Source organism: Ornithorhynchus anatinus, chromosome Y2 (genome assembly GCF_004115215.2).
Source record: "Ornithorhynchus anatinus isolate Pmale09 chromosome Y2, mOrnAna1.pri.v4, whole genome shotgun sequence".
NCBI lineage: Eukaryota > Metazoa > Chordata > Mammalia > Monotremata > Ornithorhynchidae > Ornithorhynchus > Ornithorhynchus anatinus.
Window position 1 is genome coordinate 1,718,458 of NC_053176.1, and position 24,462 is coordinate 1,742,919.

The following is a 24,462-nucleotide window of genomic DNA, read 5'->3' on the forward strand; positions in this document are numbered from 1 at the left end:
GTCGGGGCAATAGGGAGGAGAGGAGCAGAGAAAAAGAGGAGCTTAGTCTGGGAAGGCCTCCTGGAAGAGGTGAGCTTTCATTAGGGCTTTGAAGGGGGAAAAGTGTGCTAGTTGGGCGGAAGTGAGAAGGGAGGGCATTCCAGGGCAGAGGTAGGAGGTGGGCCAGTGGTTGATGGCGGGACAGACAAGAACAAGGCACAGTTAACACCAGAGGAGTGGAGTGTACGGGCTATGCTGTAGAAGGAGAGAAGTGAACTGTTCCTGCAGGTTTTTGCTTTTGTTGGTGTTTTTTTTGTACCTGACACATAACAAGACTATGTGTGCTTTACCAATCTGTGGCATGAAAAAACATCATACTTTCAGGAGCATTGAGTCAGTTATATTCTTTATCTGTTCTTTTGCTTTCCATCTTGAAGATCATAACAATGATGGCATTTTTGAGATCTTGTGGCATTTCCTCAGGGTCCATGCTTGAGAATGAGGTTTTGTGAATGACTATAGATCTCAACAGTTATGCTACCAGGTGCATTTTCATTGTTTGTGGCTATGACTACGTCAACGACTTCCTCTATTGCTAGGTCAAGGGCCATGACTTTGCATGTTAGAGGGTTGTGTTTGTTTTGCAGGGCCTCATGATCTACAGAAGAGATCACGTTGAGGAGTATTTGGCAATGTCATTGCCACCTCTTCGGTACTCCCTACTTGTTTGAAGTTAATCAATCAATCCATGGTATTTATTAAGTGCTTTCTAATCTGCTGAGAACTGTACTAGATGCTTGGGAGAATATGATACTGTAGAGTTGGTAAATATGACCGCTGCCCACAAGGATCTTACAGCCTAGAGAGTCCTCTTCAAGGCTTTAGCAACATCATATAATTCCCTCAGCGATGATACAAGACTGTGGTGGTCTGTACAGCTCTGGCACTTTTTCTATTTGGTATCTCACCGCCTGTCACACCTGTTCCTTAATTTGTTTTGCATATTGTGACACAGGTTTCTGAAGCCTCAAGTCTGTCTCGTCTTATCGGGTGCCACAAAGTGATGCTGGCACAGTTAGTGTTTTGCAGCAAGTTGGCCTTAGATGTCTGAGCCATTTGTGTTGAAACACCCTTGTTGGCTTCTCTTGGCCTTGCCCAAGGTCTTGACAACTGCCTGGATTTCAGAATCATGGAGAAATGCCCTTTTGTTATTTGTGCTGGGGGTTGGTTTTGGAGTGTTGTGCATCAGCAGGGCTATTGTAAGGCATTACCATTCTACTCAAAGCAATTACAATTGAAAACACTTTTGTAAAAATTTGATATTTTGAAAAATGAATTTCAAGTTCCTGTTTTCACTGTAAACTTATATCAAATGCAACTTAGATCAGTAAGTCAATCATTGATGTGTATTGAGTGCGTACTGTGTGAAGAGCATCTTTGGTTGTGTCTGCTCACTGTGTTTTTGAGGAAAACATTACCTGGGAGGAAATATTTTATTTGGCCCCAACTCCATACCTAAAAAAGCTAACTTTAAGTCTCTAAGGTAACGTTAGAGTCTTTTGGAGACCTGTGAACATAGGATGTGGAAGTGCCACTGGTGATGGTGGTGGTGAGGGGGTGGGCCGGGTGTGTGTGCGTGCGTGCGTGCGTACACTTTTTTAATGGTGTTTGCTAAGCACTCACTATGCTGGGGAAGATTAAAGATAATCAGTGCATGGTCCATGTCCTACAAGGAGCTCATAGTTGTAATCCCCATTTATTGAGGGAACTGAGGCACAGAGAAGTTAAGTGACCTGCCCAAACCACACAGGAGGCAGGTGGCAGGGCTGGAAATAGAACCCCAAGTCCTCTGACTTCCAGGTCCATGCTCTTTCTACTTGATGTTGAAAAGTCTTGAACAGAAAGAGAGGTAGGCAAGTGCAGTAACAGATTTCATTAGTAATTTAACACCATCTTGGTTTCGGAGGCCTCTCATTTGTCTTGTGTCAAATAGCCACGTAATAGCTGCAATCTGAAAGTCCAAAATGAGTTCCCTCTCGCTTTCTTCCTCATGCCTGGCTCTGGTCCCAAAAAGAATCTCTGAGGTCCTTTTGTATCCAGGCCCACACCTTCAGACTTATCACCTACTCCTGATTGAGACCTATTCTGAGTTGCTGCTGGTATTTAGAACATCTCTGAATTGAGAGTCCAGCCATAAAGGCAGCAGTAACATTTTACTCCTTAGTATGTTATGGATCTTGTTTTAGGTCAGGCCCCTACTACTCGTTTAGTGTTGCTGCCAAATTGTACATTCCAAGCACTTAGTTCAGTGCTCTGCACATAGTAAGTGCTCAATAAAAACTATTGAATAAATTGAATGAATGAATGAATGAATTGACCCTGATGTGCCCTCCTGATTTCAGATCCTAGTCCTGTCATCTCTACTCCAGTACCTAAGGTTAGTCCTCAAAATGTCAGGAGGCTGGTGGCAGGCATGGCAGAGGCAAACAGCCCAGAGTTGCCAGCACCACTGGGCGTCAATGATCTCTCGAGAGACTGGTAACCCAATTGGAGCATTTGTCAGGGTACAAGCTCATTGAAAAGATACACTGTCTATTTTAGTAGTCTGTCTATGGCTAGTTTATTGGGGTGACTTTTAGTCCAAGATGTTAAGTTGTGGCTGAAAGAACAACTTTTCAACCCTTCTACTGTTGCCTGGCTCATATGCAGGATGTAATTTAAGATGGTTAAGAAAAAAGGCAATTTCTATGGAAAACACATTCCCACCTACCATCAGGTTTGTCTCATGTAGACACAGCCTTTGGGGTTAGGTTGCGTGTGAATAATGCCAATTCTCTCTGTCGGTCATTGGACAGAGGTCTTTTTCCTCTAGACTGTAAGCTCACTGTGAGCAGGGAACATGTCTACCGACCCTGTTATATTGTTATATTGTACTCTCCCATGCTCTTAGTAAAGTACGCTGCACACAGTAAGCACTCATTAAATACAGATGATTTTTCCAAATAATAATAATAATGATGGCATTTGTTAAGCGTTTACTATATGCAAAGCACTGTTCTAAGGGCTGGGGGGATTCAAGGCGATCAGGTTGTCCCACATGGGGCTCACGGTCTTGGTCCTTATTTTACAGATGAAGTAACTGAGGCACAGAGAAGTTAAGTAACTTGCCCAAAGTCACACAGCTGACAAGTGGAGCCAGGATTAGAACCCACGACCTCTGACTCCAAAGCCTGTGCTCTTTCCAGTGAGCCATGCTGTTCTTTCCCTATGGTGTTTTAGGATGAGCACTAAGACGAGAGATAACGTGGATCATCCCACCACTCATTTGGAATGTCAAGTGTGCCCGGTGATTAGGAGTGACTTACAGGAAAGCCTCCACTGAGGGCAGAAGAAGGCATGAACTGAATTTGCCGAACTTTAGGAATTGTTCCTTCTTCACCTTCTCCCCCAAGATCCCCTCCACCTCAACCCCGCAGTCCCCACCAGGATGCTCATCAATTCTTGTTTCTTTGGACTGCATCTTAATTGCAGTAGCGATGTCAAAAAGGGAATATGGACCACTGTTCATTTATTCTGTAACTTGGTTTGCCCATTATTGGCACCCTTGTTAAACAAGTTCAACGATTATCAGTTGCCATTTAGGAAACATGAACCAATGAACTTTTAGGATTATGTTCTAGTAATTTGAGACCTCGGAAGTAAACAGGAGAAATAATCACAGAGAAATCTATAGAAAAGTTAAAAGCACACCTAGATAGTATTTATTGTTTTGAATTATCGGTTTGTGGTCTTGCTTAAACACCCTAGCTAAGGAAGATTGAATTTCTATAACACCCAGATAAGGTACCTGCTGGGAGCTACTGGAAATAGAACAAATGATTTGTTTGATTGTAAATCGGTGTCTGGCAGTGTTTCGGAAAGTTGTTATTAGATGCTCTTGGACCAACATTAAAATTCTGTGTTGAGATTATTGTGTCTGATGAGTCGGAGCCAGATATTCTCATAATGTAGAATTTGCATAATGCATAAATATAGGTTGTTCCTTGAATGCTGTCAGAAAGGCTCGTGCTGAGCCTCCCCCAAGTATGGATTTTCAAACTCTAGGCAAAACAGAAAGGAGGCTTTTTGAATTTCCTCCCTTTAATTTGGACCAATGAACTATGCTGGGGTATTTCAAATTCAGCCTATTCCAAGTGATACCCAGTGCACATTTATCGGCCTAGTTAGTTTTTCTTGATGGAGAGGAGGGCAGTAGATGGGCATGTGCTGATTCTGCATAGACACGTGCCGAAACTTGTGGAATTCAGCTATTTCTATTAACTCCCTTTGATGAACTGCTTTTACGTAGAAGAGATTTACTATGTGTTGTTGAAATTGTGATGGTGGAGACCCTGGGATTTTGGTCGCCTCATTTTTTCTCCACCCTTAAGGTCATTAAGGGCTCTGCATATTCTCCAATCAGTGGCCATATCTTTCTGATCGAGCCCAACTGACTGGGAAAACATTTTCATTGACCCTAATAAATAAAATAAATATGCTTGAACAGCAGTGGGTAAGAGGTAGCAGGAAGCCCGTTGTTATGGCCACTTTTATGAAATAATTGTATGGTAATATGTGTTGTTCCTTAGTGTACTGCAGGCATAAAATGATTAGACTGTAAGCCCATCAAAAGGCAGGACTGTCTCTACCAGTTACCGATTTGTACATTCCAAGTGCTTCGTACAGTGCTCTGCACATAGTAAGCACTCAGTAAATACTATTGGATGAAAAATGGAAGCTCCCTGCGGGCAGGGATTACGCCTACCAAGTCTGTTGTATTGGACTCTACCAAATTCTTAGTGCAGTGTTGTGCACACAGAAAGCACCCAATAAATACTGTCGATTGATTTGATAGATTGATGCCCCTCTAGCGAACATGTCTGTTTATTGTTATATTGTCTTCTCCCAAGCTCTTAGTATAGTGCTCTGCACACAGTAAGCACTCAACAAACCATAGGCCTACTTCAAATGTGAGCCCCATGTAGGACAGGGACTTGGGGACTGTGTCCAACCTGATTGACTCGTATTATTCCAACACTTGGAACAGTGTTTGACACATAGTAAGTGTTTAACAAATGCCACATTAAAAATATGATTGCTTGATTCTTATGTCCATATATGTAATTTATTTGTTTATATTAATATCTAGCTCCCCAACTAGATGGTAAGTTCAGTGTGGGCAGGGAATGTGTCTGTTCATTGATTTATTGTACTCTTCCAAGTGCTTAGCACAGTGCTTTGCACACGGGAAGCACTCAACAAAAATGATTGATTGATAAAATAGTTTAAAAAATCTTTGCAAAAGAGAGGGAGGAGAAACTTTTGACCATAGAAAAGAATGGGAAGTACTTTTACCATGTGGGGATTGTGGATCCTGAGTTACAGTACCATAAGGAAAGCTTACACGCCTCCCCTGAGACCACATCTCTACTCATGACTGTTTCTTCTGACATCACCCTCTTTCTCCAGTCCCTCCCTCTTCTCCAGTCCATACTTCAGTCTGCTGCCTGGATCTCTTTTCCGAAATGTTATACTGCACTAGTCCCTCCAGTCCTCAGAGACTACCTATGCAGCTATCCCATCCCTCCATATTTAGCAAAAAGTCCTGATCATAGTCGCTAAAATTCTCTCTCTCTCTCTCAGTTCTCTCTGTTCCTCCTACTTAGACATTCTTCCACTATAGGCCAGTTCACACTGTCATTCCTCTTGAGAAAATTCACTGACCATGCCTCCACCTCTTTCTCATGTCTGCCTGATTTGGCAGAGCAGTTTATGGCTATCCTCAAGTTTTCTTAAGTGTGTACCTTAAGGGCACAGTCATCCTCATAATGCAATCCCTGTCTCTCTCTTTCTCTCTCTCTCTCTGTCCTCCCACCTTCCCTGTCCCCCAACTCTGACATGACCAACCATGCTGTCCTGAAGTAGACTTCCTCAGGAACTTCCAGATCTATAAGTGGACTCATAGACTTTTGTAGTGTTAGTTATATTTACTGAGTGTTTACAGTGTGCAGAGCACAGTACAAAGGTCCATGAAAGCTGTATAAAATTCTTGATGCTGTCTATGCAGGGCACGTTTTGCTGCAAGAAGACTTGATCTCTGAGTCTTCTGCATTGAACCAAATCTTGGTGATTCCTCTTGGCCATGCCCTTCTCTTGGCAGCTTCCTGAAAGGCAGTATCATAGGCAAATGACTATTTGTTGCTTTTATTAGGGATTGTGGTCTGAGTTTCCTATTTTTCTGCAGGGCTGTTGTGTCATTGTTATTGGGCTCCTTGCTGTTCTCATTCTCCGGGAGCCTTGCATTCTCTTCTGGTGCTCAGTACAGTACTCTGCACACAATTGGTGCTTAATACATAGCATTGCTTGCTGTTTAGCTGTCTTGGGGATTTGTATATCAAGTACCATACTGAGCAAGCTCTGTGAGGACTCACAAAGGAAATACGAAGCAGCATTTCTGACCTCACAGGCCTACAGTCTAATCTGGTATAGCCTTCACAGGGAAAGCATGGAATGTGGAAGGAGATGTTTACAATATTGGAAGAAATCTCACCATCAGGATTGACATCAGTAGTAGTGGTAGTAGTAATAGCAATTATAGAGGGTCCACTGAGTGCAGTACCTTAAGCTATCCCACTTGGGAAGTAGAGAACATGTAAATGATGCATTCCCTGTCCCCAAGGCACTTATAATAATAATTATGGTACTTAATTAACACTGACAATGTGCCAGACACCTTGCTAAGTGCTAGGAAAGGTTGAAGACAGTCAGAGTCCTCATTGCATGTAGGTCTCACAGTGTGAAGTAAGGAGAGTAGGAGCCTTCTAATTTAATAGAGAAAGATACTGGAGCACAGAAAGGCTAAGTGACTTGCCCTAGGTCACATAGCAGACCAGAGATAGAGCTGGAATAAGAACATGTTTTTTCTGACCCTCAAGGCCTGTGCTCTTCCCACTAAACCACCCTGCATACTTTCACTCCAAGTGTCCTGTGGCCACTATCAGAGATAGAATATTCGGCTGGAAAGGCCGTAATAGCATTTCTTTAATTCTTACTTTCTAGTGAACAAGAAGACACATCATTCCTTTCAACAGAGTTTGGAATGGAGAAGGACATGGTTGGATGAAAATGATTGAAAAACATTTTCTAGGTGGCGGAAGAGCATGAGCAATGGCTTGATGGGGGAAGAATCAAATATGTGGGAAGGGAAGAGAATGGCTTTAGTTAGGAGTGGAGGACAAGATAGGGCTGAAGAAGAATTTTAAAGCACTTACATATGGGTTGCCATTTGGTGGAGAATATTCAAATATAAGGACAAAAACATTTGACATGGAGCTGCAAGAAGGGAGAATGACATGATTCATAAAGTAACCTAATAGCGTGGTCATTTGTAAATCTTTCAGATAGTTACAGACTCTGTTTTCTAAATAATTATTTGGAGTCCATCTTTTTAACTATCTTCCTGTAAAAAAAATTAGAGAGCTTTTATTCAGTCAACCTTGCTTCCCAGATTTGTGTTCCATTGTGAAAATACAACGGTAGCACAAAGAATTGCTTACCTGGAACTCCATTTAGTTTTCTGGTCGCTGAGTCAACTCCACTGCTTGTCCATTTTAGAAAAGCAGACTCAGAAACAAGGGAGCAAACACTCTGCTGTGAAACTCAGTTAAGTAGATTTCTTTGGCTTTTTACCTGGTATTTTTGTTTTACATGGTCTGTGAAAAATAATACATCTACCTTTTGGGGGTTTACAGTGTCCATGAAAAGCAGTTGAGATGTTTGAAAGTGGTGTGTTTTTTTATCTAAAAGTTTTCCTCTTCCCTTCAGAAGCTAGCTATTTGTTATTCCAAATAGCTTTTCTTTATTTACTAACCTTGCCCTCTGTGCAGGTGTGAGAGAATAGAGAAATGCAGAGGGAAACAGCGAATGCAGATGTGACAGATATACATGCCTAGTCACTTCATGTGCCATGTGAACAGTCATACAGCTGCGTATGTGTATAAATCCACGGATCAACTATGAAGGTACCCACTGAGGTTCTCTGCGCAAAAGGGTAATGGCAGAGAAGATATGGCAAACTCTAGTGATGAGAAGCAGCATGGCCTAAAGGACCTGGGAGTCAGAGGACCTGGTTTTCTAATCTCAGCTCCTCCTTTTGTCTGCTGGGAGACTGTGGACAAGTTACTTAAGTTTTCTGTGGCTATTACCCCATCTGTTAAATGGGGATTAAGTCTCAGAGCCCAGTATGGGAAATGGGGATTAAGTCTGAGAGCCCAGTATGGGACAGAGACTGTGTCCAACCTGATTATCTTTTGTCTACCCCAGTGCTTAGTACAGTGCCTGGCACATAATAAGCGTTTAACAAATACCACAGGGATTCAATCAGTGGTACTTGTTGAGCACTCACTATGTGCAAAACATTGTGCTAAGCCCCTGAGAGAATACCATAGTCCATTATTTATTATCAGTAATTATGAATAATAATTATGAATAATATTAATTGCCTCTGCCCCAGAGCAAGGAGATCTCTGGCCAATCAGCCCATAACAGCCCTTTTCCCACCACTATTGATCCACTCTGCAATGGCCCTCTCACCCCCACCATTACCGTCGGGAGGGCCCAAAGCTGGATCTTTCTGGTTATTATTATTATTATGGTATTTGTTAAGCGCTTACTATGTGCCAAGCACTGTTCTAAGCGTTGGGGTAGCTACAGTGTAATTAGGTTGTCCCATGTGAGGCTCACAGTCTTAAGTCCCATTTTACAGATGAGGTAGCTGAGGCACAGAGAAGTTAAGTGGCTTGTCCAGGCTTATACGGCAAGACAAGTGGTGGAGCTGAGATTGGAACCCACGTCTTCTGATTCCCAAACCCGTGCTCTTGCCACTAAGCCACGCTGCTTCTCCTGTTCTTCTAATGGTTCTTGCCAGAGTTCGATGCTGGAGCACATGTTGAGATTCTGGGGTTCTGGTAAGCAGCCACTCCTTCTCTCTTTGCGACCCAGTTTGCCCTAGCCCTTCCTTTGCTGTGGCGGACGGTGGGAGAGAGAAGAAAAGCCCCCTCACAGGGCAGTTTTTGTCCCAGGTCAGCTTCTGTGAAAATCAGGGCTGCTGCATGTGGGAGACGGGGGTTACTCTGAGGTAGGGGGGCTGGTGGGGAGCGGAGGCGTTTGATGAGACAACTCGAGTGGCATAACCCCCTTTTTAGATATTGTTAAAGAGGTACAGAAAGGAGTAGATCATAGGACTTTCTGCAGTTGGAGCCACCAAAGGTGAGATCCAGTTCTTGGCAGCAAGCGAGGCTGGAAAAACCACCCCCATGCATGCACACTGTATGCTCCTCAAGATTGTCTGCTCTGCCTTCAAACATGCGCATGTTTCCCCCATCCTAAAAGACCCCTCTCTTGACCCCACTTCCCCTTCCAGTTACCATTCTCTCTCCCTCCTACCCTTCCTTTCCAAAATCCTAGAATGAGTCATCTACAATCGATGCTTAGAATTCCTTAACTCCCATTCTCTCCTGGACCCCCTCCAATCTGGGTTCCGTCCCTTCCACTCTTCCGAGACTGCTCTCTCTAAGGTCACCCATGACCTCCTTCTTGCCAAATCCAATGGCTTCTACTCCATCCTAATCCTCCTCCACCTCTCAGCTGCCGTTGACACTGTCCACCATCCCCTTCTCCTCCACACTTTATCTCACCTTGGCTTCATGGACTCCATCCTCTCCTGATTCTCCTCTTATCTTTCTGGCCGTTCACTCCCCCTCCCCCTCCCATCCACTAACTGTAGGCGTTCCTCAAGGGTCAGTTCTTGGCCCTCTTATGTGCTCCATCTGTATTCACTCCCTTGGTGAACTCATTCACTTCCACGGCTTCCACTATTATCTCTACACAGTTGACACCCAAATCTACATCTCCTCCCCTGTTCTCTCCCCCTCATTCCAGGCTCATATCTCCTCCTGCCTCCAGGACGTCTCCACCTGGATGTCTGCCCGCCACCTAAAACTCAACATGTCTAAAACTGAGATCCTTATCTTCCCTCCCAATCAACATGTCTAAAACTGAGCTTATCTTCCCTCCCAAACCCTGTCCTCTCCCTGACTTCCCTGTCACTGTGGATGTTCCCGTCTCACAGGCCCACAACCTTGGTGTCATCCTTGACTCTGCTCTTTCATTCACCCCCACACATCCAATCTGTCACCAACACCTGCCAGGCTCACCTTCACAATATCGCCAAGATCCATCCTTTCCTCTCTATACAAACTGCTGTCGTGCAGGTACAAGCACTCATAATATCCCGAATGGATTATCGTGTTATCCTCCTCTCTCATCTCCCTTCCTCCTATCTCTCCTCACTCCTGTCTATTCTTCATTCCACTGCCCGTTCATCTTCCTACAGAAACGCTCCGGGCATCTCACTCCCCTCCCCAAAAACCTCCAATAGTTGCCTATCAAGCTCCGCACGAAACAGAAACTCCTCACTCTTGGCTTCAAAGCTCTCCTCCATCTTCCAACGGGTGAGGTTTAAAGAAGAGCCAACTTCAGGTTTTTTTGTATATTCCAAATATCAGGAGAGATTACTGTCTGAATTAAGATGTTTTAGGAGTGGGTATATTTTTGTTTCCATACCAGCCCAACCCTGTCTTGTACCGAATGACAATCCTGGTACCTAGGTCTTTGTAAGTGAAGAGTGGGTAGGTTCAGAATGGTTCTTTGACTACAGCTTATTAAAAAGATGGGTTAAGACAAAAGAAAGAATTCAAAGACTTCCTAACCATGAGTAAAGAAGTGACCTGGCACAGTCATAACAGGCTATTCTCTATACTTACTCTAAAGAGGATAATTTTTCACTTTGATTTATTTTCTCTGAGTTTTACCTTTTACAGTGGTAATAAGCTACCCATTTCTTTTCTCTTTGGACTTGCCATTCATTCACGAAAACAAAATGCCATGATCATTTATGTGGCAGGCATTGCATGGATCGGGTTTTAGAATCATATAAACTATCATTTTAAATTACTCTAAGTAATTACTAAGTAACTCAGTAATTAATTACTTTTAATTACTGAAGGAGGGGCTCCTTCAGTCTCCCATTCCCTTCTGCATCAACCTGACTTGCTTCCGTTGTTCTTCGTCCCTTCCAGTCATATAGCATTTATATGCACATCTGTAATTTATATTAATGTCTGTCTCCCCGAATCGAGAATGTAAGCTTGTTGTGTGGTCAGGGAGTGTGATTGTGTTTGTTTATTGTATTATTGTACTTTCCCAAGCACTTAGAACAGTGCTTAGCACACAGTAAACAATAAATGCAGTTGAATGAAGGAATGAATTAATGAATCATTCACTTGGCCTAATTTTGAAGGGTTTTAGAATCACATAAACTATCATTCAGGGGGCTTACTTTTTTACCGGAAGAAACCTCTCTGTTACTGTCCTGGTTTTGGTTGTTTTGTTATACAATTATTACTGTGTCCAATGCTTATCATTCTCTGTTATTTAGAACCAAATGTCATGTTTCCCAATTTCCTTTTTTTTTTAATAGGTCGAAAGAATTGTAGACAGAAGGAAGAACAAGAAAGGAAAGATAGAATATCTGGTGCGGTGGAAAGGCTATGACAGTGAAGATGACACTTGGGAACCAGAGCAGCATCTTGTGAACTGTGAAGAATACATTCATGAATTCAACAGACACCACAACGAGAAACAGAAGGAAAGCATTTTAACTAGGGCAAATAGGATGTCTCTCAACAATGCCAGGAAGCAGATTTCTAGATCAACCAATAGCAGTTTTTCAAAGACATCTCCTAAATCATTAGTAATTGGCAAAGTCCATCAGTCAAAAAATAATCCATTGTTTACTGCCAGCCAGAAGCTCCGGAAAAATACATCCCCATCTTTCTCAAACAGGAAAGATATGGACCTTGCAAAATCTGGTATTAAAATCCTGGTGCCTAAAAGTCCTATTAAGAGTAGGACAGCAGTTGATGATTTTCAGAATGAAAGTCCCAATAAACTAGATCAAATTGATCAGGATCAGGAAGACTCTTTGGCACCTGAAATGGCAGCAGAAAAGCCAGTTGGTGCTTTCCTGGGTCCTGGTGCAGAAAGGGCTAGAATGGGGAGCAGGCCAAGAATACACTCCTTAGTGCCTCAATTGCCAGTTCCGGTTACTGCAACCATCACATCCACATTAACGATCAATGGAAAAGGTAAGCGAATAAAATCTTGTTTTCTGCGTGACACGATTTAAAATATGAGTAGTTCCCTTTTCAATGGACATGAATGCAGATTTTCTAATATAGTCATCATTTTTAATCAGAAAGTTGGAAAGCTTACTAATTCTTGTTTTAAATAAAGATGACACTGTGAGTCATTAAAATATTTGCCAACTTCCACTGTCTTTGCTGAAAATCCAGTAGTGGCATGTAGATTTTTAAAATCCACATAAGATGCATTTGTATTTAACCTAGCCAATGGAACATACCTGAGAACTTCTCCATTGCTTTGAATTGTTTCATATAATATCTGTATTCAAAATACAGTGCTCTCCACACAGTAAGCCCTCAAGAAATTACTATTAAATGAAAAGAGGTTAGAAACTCAAATATGTTATGAGTGATAGGACTGTGTTATGAAATTAATCCCAGAATGTGTAGCTGAAATTTTTCAAGTATTTCCTTCTTGCCCCTTTTTCATGAGATTTTACATTCAGTGTGCTAAATTATACGTTGCTGTCATCGGTCAATTTGATTTATCTGCTTTAAATGAGGCCTTGGACTTTCATTGTAATGGCAATCAATGGAATAATCTCCATTACATTCCTTGAAATTTGGCTTAAATTCAAATTTGGGAGTTTTCTCTCTGGGCTGTTTCTGGAACAATTAAGTCTCAAATCTGAGTGCCTATTAATAAGAACTAGGCAGACTTAAATTTTGATGACCGAATCAGATCTCTGCTTGAGTTTTCCTTATGTTTTGTGATTTTGTAACCGATTGATATGAAGGTTAGTAAAACTGTTGCCACTGTTCTCCACTGTCCATCTTTGTCATTGTTGTGGTGTGGTTTAGTCACATTAACTGGTGAGGTGGCTTAGTCACAATACCCGGTAAGGCTCAGGTCCTCCATCTGTAAAGTCATTTGATGATATTTATCAAACACTAAATGTATGCATTCATTTAGTCGTATTTGTTGAGCAATTACTGTGTGAACAGTACTGTACTAAGTGCTTGGGAGAGTACAGCATAGACATATTCAAGGTAGATATGTTTTTGGTTTCTTCATCCAATGACTCTAAATGCCAGTCATTCATTCATTCATTCATTCAATTGTATTTATTGAGCACTTACTTTGTGCAGAACACTGTACTAAGTGCTTGGAAAGTACAATTCGGCAACAGATAGAGACAACAACGGGCTCTCAATCTAAAAGGGAGAGACAGACAACAAAACAAAACAGAACAAAACAAAACAAGTAGTCTGGTGTAAATATCATCAAGATAAATAGAATCATAGATATATACACATCATTAACAAAATAAGCAGAGTAATAAATAATACAGTAATAAATAATCTATACAAATATGCTCAGGCTGTGGGGCTGGGAAAGGGGAATAACAGGGTGGGAGAAGGGGGGATGGAGAAGGGAGGAGGAGCGTAGGGAAAGGGAGGGCTCAGTCTGGGAAGGCCTCCTGGAGAAGGTGAGCTGTCAGTAGGGCTTTGAAGAGGGGAAGAGAGTTAGTTTGGTGGATGTGAGGAGGGAGGGCATTCCAGGTCAGTGATACGACGTGGACCAGGGGTCGATGGCGGGACGGATGCAAATGAGGGACTGTGAGGAGATGAGCGGCAGAGGAGAAGAGTGTACGGAGTGGGCTGTAGAAGGAGAGAAGGGAGGTGAGGTAGGAAGGGACCAGATGGTGGAGAGCTTTGAAGCCAAGAGTGAGGAGTTTTTCTTTTATGTTAAAGTTGATAGGCAACTACTGGAGGTTTTTAAGGAGGGGCGTGACATGCCCAGTGTGTTTCTGTAGAAAGATAATCCAGGCAGGGGAATGAAGTTTAAACTGGAGCAAGGAGAGACAGGAGGATGGGAGATGAAAGAGGAGGATGACACAGTAATCCAGTCAGGATATTATGAAAGCTTTTTCAGCACAATAGCAGTTTGGATAAGAGGAAAGGGCGGATCTTGGTGATATTGTGAAGGTGAGGCCGGCTGGTGTTGGTGACGGATTGGATGTGTAGGGTGAATGAGCATGCAGAGACAAGGATGACACCAAGGTTGCGGGCCTGTGAGATGGGAAGAATGGTAGTGCCGTTCACAGTGACAGGGAAGGCAGGTAGAGGACAGGGTTTAGGAGGGAAGATAAGGAGCTCAGTCGTGGACATGTTGAGTCTTAGGTGGGGGGAAGACATCCAGGTGGAGATGTCCTGTGAGCAGGAGGAGATACGAGCCTGGAGGGAGGAGGAGAAAGTAGGGAAGGAGATGTAGACTTGGGTGTCATCTGCGTAGAAATGATAGTTGAAGCTATGGTTGAAGCTATAGTAGCAAATTAGTTCACCAAGAGAGTGAGTATAGATGGAGAACAGAAGGGTCAAGAACTGACCCTTGAGGAACCGATACAGTTAATGGATGGGAGGGAGAGGAGGAGCCCGTGAAGGAGAGTGAGAATGAACGGCCAGAGAGATAAGAGGAGAACCAGGGGAGGATGTAGTCTGTGAAGCCAAGATCAGATAAACTGTGGAGGAGAAGGGGATGGTCAACAGTGTCAGAGGCAACTAGGTCGAGGAGGGTTAGGACAGAGTGTGAGCCATTGGATTTGGCAAGAAGGAAGTCATGGGTGACCTTTGAGAGGGCAGTTTTAGTGGAGTGGAAGGGTTGGAAGCCAGATTGGAAGGGGTCCAGGAGAGAGTTGGAGGTAAAGAATTGAAGGCAGCATGTGTAGGAGACACGTTCTAGGAGTCTGGAAAGGAAAGGCAGGAGGGACACAGGATGATAATTGGAAGGGGAAGTGGGGTCAAGTGAGGGTTATTTTAGGATGGGGGAGACATGGGCATGTCTGAAGGCAGAGGGACAGAAGCCGTAGGTGGGTGAGTGGTTAAAGATGGAAGTTAAGGAGGGGAGGAGGGATGGGGCGATAGTTTTTATAAGGTGAGTGGGAATGGGGTCTGAAGCACAGGTGGAGGGGGTGGCACTTGGGAGGGAAAAGATCTCCTCTAAGGATGCTGGGAAGGATGGGAGAGTAGGGGAGAGTGGGGGAGGGGTGACTTTGGGGAACTCAGCCTGATGGTGTTAATTTCCCTAATGAAGTAGGTGGCCAGATCATTGGAAGTAAGCGTTGGAGGAAGGGGAGAAACAAAGGGCCTGAGGAGAGAGTTAAAAGTATGGAACAGTTGGCACAGGTGATGGGCTTGGGCGTCAATGAGGAAAGAGAGGTAGATTTGATTGGCAGAGCAGAAGTCAGAGTTAAGGCAGGAAAGGATAAAGTTGCAGTGAACAAGCTTGGCTTGGTGCTTAGACTTTCACCAGCTGTGTTCAGCAGCTTAAGCATAAGAGCGAAGGAGGTGGAGAGCAGAAGTGATCCAGGGCTGTGGGTTAGTGGAACAAGAGCGACGGAGGGAACAGCTACAAGAATCTGGCGGGGGGTGGTAGAAGCAAATAATACGGGTTTCAGAGGAGAGGAAGGAGATAGAAGAGGGAGAGTGGATAGTGTGGAAGTGGCACTGGGCTGCGAGAAGGAAACCGACGCCTCCTCCTTTCCTGGTGTCTCTGGAGGAGTGGGAGAAGGGGAAAGGGGTGAGAGCAAGTTGAATTGAGTAGAGAGGGTGGAGTTGAGACCAGTAATCTGATCATCAAGAGTGGGTAGAGAGATAGGGAGGCAAGGTGGAGAGAGACGGATGGGATCAAGAGGGCGGAGGTCTCTGTGGGAGAGTAATGCAGATTTGCAGGGGGAGAGAGTGTGAGAGAGGAGGCAAGTAAGAAGGTTATGGTCCGATAGAGGGATTTCAGAGTTGGTGAGAGAGGAGATAGTGCAGCGGTAGGAGATGATGAGATCGAGGGTGTGACCAAGTTGGTAAGTGGGCGAGATGTGGTGGAGCAAGAGGTTGGCAGAGTCGAGGAGTGATAGCAGGCAGGTGGCAGAGGAGTCACCGGGCACATCCATGTGGATGTTGAAGTCTCCGAGGATCAGAGAGGGCAGAGAGAAAGAGAGAGGGAAGGTGAGATGGTTGAAGAAGTCAGAGGTGGGGCCAAGGGGGTGGTAGATGACGGTTACAAAAATCTGGAGAGGGTGGAAGAGGCTAATGATATGGGCTTCAAAGGAGGGGATAGAGAGGGAAGGGGGAAGAGGAAGCGGCATTGGGGTGAGAGAAGCAAGATGATACCTCCTCCCTTTCCGGTGAGTCCGGGGGAGTGGGAGAAAGAGAGGCCTCTGCTGGAGAGAGCTGCAGAAGAGACCTTGTCTTCAGGAGTGAGCTAGGTTTCCGTAAGGGCGAGGAGGAGGAGAGATCAGGAAAGGAAAAGGTCAAGGATGAAAGGTACTTTATTTTCCTGTAATGGAGTGGGGATTCCAGAGGCCACACTTGACAGTAGCTGTGGGTGCAGGGAGGAAGTGGGAAGGGAGCAGGGGGAGGGGAGGGTTTGCATGGGAATGAGATGGCAGGGGCCTGGGTGGGGAGAGGGGGATGAGAGGTGATGGGGTCAGGAGGACTGGGATGGGGCATGGGTGGGGAAGAGAGAAGGGGAGGGGTTGGGAGGAGGTGGTTTGGTGGAGAAGAGCACAGAGGGAGGGTGAAGAGGGGTGGCGCTGGTAAAGTGGGGTTCTAGGGCGGGGGAGGGGAAGATGGGAGGAGGCAGAGGAGAGAGTGGGAAAGAGCTGGGTGAGAGAGGGGAAGGGGAAGGTGAGGAATGGGAGGGGTAGATGGGTGGAGGAGGGTGGAAGGACATGGTGAGGTCAGAGGTAGGTGGCAGCACTGAGAACAATTAACAATAACATGTGAAAGCGGTAATATAGTAACATGGTACAATAAGATATTATTAATAAGTGGGTGATGACCAGGGTCAGGTGTGGCCTTGACTAAAGGTCGATCGAATCAAAATCTAAAGGCTAGCGGCAAGGAGAGTCCTGGGGCTCATGGTCCAAATGTCTCTGAGGCAGTGGAGGAGCCTTGAGGATGACCGACGTGGGTTGCGGACGCAGGGAGCAGCAAAAGTAACATAGTTAGAACAAGGGCATTGTTGCCTAGGGATGGGAGCGGCGGGAAGGTGGGGGAGCCTATCAACTCACAGGGCAGGAGAGAGTGAGGACTTCCCAAAGGATCACCATTTCTGGGTGGGAGAGGGCGGTTGGGGATGTAGTGTCCCATGGCCCGGGGTGGGTGAGAGGTGGCAGGGGAGCACAATGTCCCAAGGCCCCGGGGTGGGAGGAGCAGGGGAGCACAATGTCCCAAGACTCTGGGTGGCAGGGGGCTGCTGGGGAGAACAGAGTCCTGCGGTTCAGGTTTGCTACCAGGATGGGCTATGAGGGGGTGTAAGATGGGGGGGCATTGGGAGTAGGAGTGTCAGGGAAAGTTGAGGGAAGATCTGGGAGTTACTTGTGGATCTGGTGACTGTGGGGCCTCCAGTGGGGTGGGGGTGGGGGTGGGACATCAGTGGGGGTGGGACATCAGTGTTGGAGTCTTTCGGCGAGGATGCAGAAGTCCAGTTTGGGGAGCTGACTATAAGCCCAGGGGCAGGTCAATGAAGTCTGATAGCGTGGCTCCAAGGGAACGGAGGTCCCAAGTCCCCTTGGCGGCGATTATTGGAGGAGAAAGATTCAGCCGGGAATAAGGGGACTGGCGGTCCAAGGCGCAGCTCCAAAGGAGGGGTGGTCCCGATGCAAATGTGTCGGCGATAGGCAGCCAAAGAACTAGCCGGGAATAAGGGATGGGCAGTCCAAGGTGTGGCTCCAAGGGAGCGGAGATCCCAAGTTCACGTGGCGGCGAGCAGTGGAATAAGCAGTCCCCTTATTCAGCCGGTAATAAGGGGACTGGCAGTCTAAGGCACGGCTCCAAGGGAGAGGTGGTCCTGGCGCAATTGTGTCGGTGATCGGCAGCCAAAGAGCTAGGTGGGAGTAAGGGATGGGTGGTCCAAGGTGCAGCTCCAAGGGAGCGGAGATCCCGTGTCCACATGGTGGCAGATTCAGCCGGGAATAAGGGGACCGGTGGTCCAAGGGGCGGCTCAATAATAATAATAATGTTGGTATTTGTTAAGCGCTTACTATGTGCCGAGCACTGTTCTAAGCGCTGGAGTAGACATAGGGGAATCAGGTTGTCCCACATGGGGCTCACAGTCTTAATCCCCATTTTACAGATGAGGTAACTGAGGCCCAGAGAAGTTAAGTGACTTGCCCACAGTCACACAGATGACAAGTGGTCGAGCCGGGATTCGAACTCATGACCTCTGACTCCAAAGCCCGTGCTCTTTCCACTGAGCCACGCTGCTTCTCTGAGGCTCCAATGGAGAGGCGGTCCCAACTCAATTGTGTCAGTGATGAGCACCAGAGAGCTAGCCGGGAACAAGGGACGGGTGGTCCAAGGTGCGGTTCCAAGGGACCGGAGATCCCGAGTACATGTGGTGGCGAGCAGTGGAGGAGAAAGATTCAGCCATGTCCCTGGGGTAGGGGGAGAGCTGGGGAACACAATATCCCATGGCCTGGGGGGTGGGGGGATTAGGGAGCACAATGTCCCACGGCCCTGGGGAGGGGGAGGGAGCAGGGGAGCACAACATCCTATGGTCCTATAGCTCGGGGGGGCCAGGAAGGGACTAGGGAATACAGTGTCCCACGGTCTGGGTTGGCTACCTGGATGGCCTTTGAGGGGTGGTTCGAGTGATGATGGGAGAGGTGCTAGACTAGGGGAGTTGGAAGGTCAGTGAAGAAATTGGGGATTGTCTGGGAGCTACACGAGGTTCTGAGGGACTGCGGGGCCTGCGGCATATGGGGGAGGGTCCTCATTGTGGTTGATTCCCTCCAGAGATTGAGGTAAAACTGCTAAACAAATATCGAAGTTCTTTCTAAAATTTGAAAATTCTTTCTATGTATGATTGCTTTTTGACTCCAAGTAGATAGTGTTTGGAAATTTGTTTCATACTGTAAATTGAATGAACTTAATTATGGAGCTAGCACTTAAATGCCACTGATGGATTGATTAATGAGCAATTCTGCTTGGGGAAATTTTAATGGGAGTTGACTGCTGATTCCATTTTAAACATTCTAAGCCTTCATGATGACAGTATCGAAATCTTTGTACTCTCTCCCAAGTGCTTAGGTCAGTAGTCTGCACACAGTGAATGCCACACCCATCCCCATCTGCTTCCTACCAGGAAATATTGTGATCATCTGTTGTACCCTGTCCTTCCCCAACCACCCTAATTCAGTGCACTTTGAGTCTCTTTGAAAGTCACTCCTTTAATCCAAAATTTGAGAGTCTTGGGTGATGTGTTGCTTTATGTTCAAGATGGTTTTGGTTGAGTGAGACTATGAGAAATCAATCAAACAGCAGTATTTATTGAGGGCTTACTTTGGGTGAAGCATTATTCTAAGCTCTTGGGAGAGTACAATACAATAGGGCATAGTTCCTGCCTACAAGGAGCTAGCAGTCTAGAGGAAGAAGCTAATTACAGAATTCAGAACTGTTCCATGGCTTTGCCTGACTGAGGAGCAAGAGGAGTAGAGAAACTCAGTCATTACAGAAATTCCTAATTTTTAAGATCAAATAAAATTCTCTGTCCTCCTTCCCCTTGCCCTCGATGATACTGCCTGATCATGAGCCATAACAGGTGGCTGGTGAAGATACATAGCTTTCCATCTGTAGGCCATTTCCAATATATCTGCTGTTATCACTGACACCTGGAGCATAAATTTGCTAATCTGTTTGTACCTTTTAACTTGGAATCTGGGGAGATGCACTTCAGGTTTGGAGCATCCCATCTGAGTGTAATTAAAGAAAGCCAGTACTTCCTCTTCCTCTTGCACTTTATTTATTTCCCTTATTCTTTTAATTAATGTTCTTTTTTCAGTTCAGTTAGTTTTCTGGGGAGAGACAAGCCTTGTAAGATCTCAAGTGATTTAGCACCTGACTCTGTGGGATGTAAGGTGGCCTGTGCTCTAGGAGTCAGAGGCCCCAGGTTCTAATCCTGACTCCCCCACTTCTGCTGCGTGACCTTGGGCAATTCACTCATCTTCTCTGTGCCTCAGTTCATCTGCAAGACGGGGTTGTCAAGATTACCTCTCCACCCTATCAAAAAAGGCTGTGTGTTTCATTAGCCTCAGCCCATACTGTGAGCCCCATGTGGGACAGTGCTGTATCCAATCTGATTATCTTGTATCTACCCCAGTGCTTAGTTCAGTGCCTAGCATGTAATATGCACTTAACAAATGCCATTAAAAAAAGCAGGAGAGGGGAGAGCCCAAATCCCATACTTCAAACTGTTATGTTCCCCTAAGCTGCAGGAAATCAAAGCTCATCAGAAAAATTTTCCGAAGGGAGTCATGGGAGTCAAAATGCTTTCAAGATATGTATATCCTGCTAACTGTCAAAATCGTTATGTCTTAAAATCAAACTCTTTGTCTTTCCTACATATCCCACTCCTCATAGATTGTGAGCCTCCTCCCGAGATTGAGTCCCTTGAGGGATAGAATTTGTGTCCAATTCCCACCTTAATTTGTGAACCCCATGCGGGACTCAGTTCAGTGCTTGGAACATAGTAAGCCCTTAACAAATACTACAATTATTATTATTATGATTATTATTATTACTTGTGTACTCTTTTCCAGTGCTTTGTATTGTGCTTTGCATTAAACACTTAAAAATACTGTTATTCCTAACTTTCCCCAACCGCCTGATTTTTCCTGTCTTCAAAATTTGCTACTTCTTGTCTCTTACTATTTTTCAATTTTCACATTCTGCCTGTGGTTGAATCCTGCCAGTTTTTCTACTACATCGTTTCCTGAATCTCCCCTTTCTGGGCCACTACCCTGATCCAGATGCCTGGCTTATCCCAACCAGACCACTGAATCATCTTCCTCATTGGTTCCTCTGTCTGCAACTGCTCCCTTTCGCTAGTTCATGCTTCCCTCTGCTGTCCTGATCATTTTTAAAAATGACAATCAGGACTTGTCTCCCCACTCCTCAAAAACCTTCAGTGGTTGTCCATTTTTCTTCTCTCTAAACAGAAATTCTGGTGCTTGGCTTTGAGTTACTCCTTCAGCGCTCTCCCTTTGAGTTGTAGTTCTCTTTTCCCTTATTCTTCGTTCCATCCAAGTTAATCATCGTGTTCATTCATTCAGTCAGTGGTATTTATTGTATATTTTGTTAACAGCACTGTTCTAAGTGCCTGTCCATAAGGATTGTATGTCATCCCAGACTCCCCCATTTCTAACTCCTTTTCTCATGCCTTTGCTTCTGTCTGGAGCTCCTTCCTTTTTCAAATCCTCCAGATTGTGGTTAGTCCATGGGAGCCATTTTGTTAGTTAGGAAACCATTTTGTGAGTGACCATTTTGAGTCCATGAGCTACAACGTGGAGGAATGAACTCAAGCAGGTTGTAGACTGTTCTGCTGCAGGGAAGATGGTTGCTGGGGAGTGAGCATTGAGTGTTTATTGAGTTCCCAGCACTGTACTAAGCGCTTGGGAGAGTACAGTATGACAGAGTTGGTAGACAAGTTACCTGCCCACAAGGATTGTACCTCGTCACCTTGGAAGCATAGCCTTCCCTCCCTGCTTTTGCCCAGTGACAGGCCTGGAGCAATCAGGAACTGCCACAACACTCAAGGCAGAGAATCGAGAACCACCATGACTCCTGAGGGAGTGAATCAGGAACCACCATGACTCCGGAGACAGAGGCAGATAAAAGACAGTCATCTCGAGTTTGTGCATGTGCTTCTGGCTCTTTCTTTTCTCTTTTTCCCCTCCTCTCTTTGGAAACTAGAAGATAAGAGAGCAGTCGACATTGTAAGGTGGTGTGGCCAAATCTCTTAAGCACTGGGGCATGAACGTTGCTGTAGTACCACATACGTGTGGCCAAACGGACGGGAGAGCAGTAACCAGCACAAACAAGCGTGGTTACCTTGAGTGGAGCTGCAATCACCAGAGGAGAGCAGAGGGGCTGCTGCCAGAGACATCTTGACCAGAAGATGAGATAACAAAAAGCAAATAAGGCTAGGCAGGGAAGACACAGGAGTGTTGCTACAAACCAGACCACAGATGTGACTGAATCCTCAGGTTGGTAAAAGAGTCAGTACAGTCTCAAGGCAGCACGGTTGCCATGAGCTGCTAAGACTCATGTTAGGTGTACTAACTGCTGCTACAGCCATTACAAGGTAGTGCAGCTTCCCCAAACTACTAAAGAATCGTGTCAGGTGTTCACACTGCCACCACAGCTATTGCAAGGCAGTGCGGCTGCTGTAAGCTGCAAACAAACTCCAAAGACTCGCATTGGATGTCTGTGTTGTCACCTCAGCCCCCCACAGGGCAGCATGGCCGCTGCAAAACACAAACTGCTGGGACTCATGTTGGGTGTTCACACCATCTCTTGCAGCCACTGCAAGACAGTGTGGTCACCACAAAGCTGGCCTCCTTGAGTTTCTCCAAAGTGGGAGCACCTCCATGAACTTGGAGCAGACCTTTGGATGGCTCACTTTCATTTTTTGGGGGTTTTTTGATGTGTGTGTATGTGTGTGTGTGTGTTTTCCCCTTTTAAATGGACCAAGAGTTGAATAAAGTTCTCCCCCATATGTAATGGGTGGTGAATTCATGGCTGGAAACCCCTTCCCAGTGGGGGTTCCAAGTTAAGGAGTAGGAATCTGGGTGAGGTGAATCTTTAGCAGCCTGAGGTCTCCAGACAGGGCAGAGATCATAGTTGGGGCTGACATAAATTGGTGACAAGAAAAGTTTTCACTTAGTACTTGTCTTGAGGGCCTAAGAATAGGGGAAAATGAATTATCAGAGTTGGGCTCATGACATAAATTGGTGATGAGGATAGTTTTCACTTAGGAATTGTCTTGAGTGCCTGAAAGTAGGGGAAGGTGAGTTCCCAGAGATGAACTCATGACATAGATCACAACTCTCCTCATCTTCAGATCCTTCAGAAGGTTTCCCCAATTAAGCTTCATCTTCTCATCAGGTTACAGCCATCCAACATGTGTCCTTAGCACTTGTTTATTATACTTGCATGTAGCTTATTCTGATTATACTTCTTTGCACTCATTTACCTATTGTTCATTTTGTGGTTCTCTCAACAGCCAGAGAGTTGTTTCTTTCCTGCCCTCCAACTATTCTGTAAATGATTTGTCATCACTTTCATCATAAATGGTATCTATTGAGTGCCTACTAATAGTGCTTTACTATGTCCTTGAAATAAAGAGACATGGTCACTGCCTTCCAGCAGCTTACAGTGAAAGTGGATGAACACGAAGACAGACAAAGAATGGGAGCCAGAGGATATAACAGGGATATAACAAAAAGTAGTACAAATGCTAACAGGATCAATCACTGGTACTCATCAATTACTTTCTTTTGCGCTGAGCAGTGTGCTTATATTATATATATCTGTATACTGTATTATACTAATCTAGCAGGAAAAAGAGCTGATTAAGTTATTGACTGTACAAATAAAATGTGTAGAATAGGAACGTAACTATCGAGGATTGTAATTAAATATATATGTGACATGGGCAGTGTTTTGGTTAATTCATTCATTCAGTCATATTTATTGAGCACTTACTGTGCAGAGCACTGTACTAAGCGTTTGGAATGTACAATTTGGCAACAGATAGAGACAATCCCTACCTAACAATGGGCTCACAGTCTAAAATGGGGTGACAGACAACAAAACAAAACAAGTAGTTAGGCATCAATACCATCAAGAGAAATAGAATCATAGATATGTACACATCATTAATAAAATAGAGTAATATTATATACAAATATGCACAAGTGCAGTGGGGAGGGGAAGGGAGCAGAGGGAGGGAGTAAAGGGAATAGGGAGGGGAAGAGGGCCAGAGGGGAAGGAAGGGCTCAGTCTGGGAAGGCCTCCTGAAGGAGGTGAGCTCTCAGTAGGGCTTTGAAGTGAGGAAGAGAGTTAGTTTGGCTGACGTGAGGAGGGAGGGCATTCCAGGACAGTGGTAGGATGTGGGCCAGGGGTCGGTGGTGGGACAGATGAGATCAAGGCACTGTGAGGAAGTTAGCTGCAGAGAAGTGGAGTGTACAGAATGGGCTATAGAAGGAGAGAAGGAAGGTGAGGTAGGAGAGGACCAGGTGGTGGAGAGCTTTGAAGCCAAGAGTGAGGAGTTTTTGTTTTATGTTAAGGTTGATAGGCAACCACTGGAGGTTTTTGAGGAGGGAGTGACATGCCCAGTGTGTTTCTGTAGAAAGATAGTTCGGGCAGCGGAATGAAGTATAGACTGGAGCAGGAAGAGTCA

General features: G+C 45.1%; 1 protein-coding gene across 2 annotated transcripts in view; it reads left to right on the forward strand.

Moving 5' to 3' along the window:
* The window catches only part of LOC114808675 (chromodomain Y-like protein), a 147,774-nt gene that overhangs the window by 63,280 nt on the left and 60,032 nt on the right, over window positions 1-24,462 (forward strand). For both annotated transcript variants that reach the window (XM_029056464.1, XM_029056468.1), the window contains exon 2: window positions 11,558-12,224. In XM_029056464.1, the coding sequence (XP_028912297.1) occupies window positions 11,558-12,224 (667 nt within the window). The remainder of the gene's footprint in view (window positions 1-11,557; window positions 12,225-24,462) is intronic.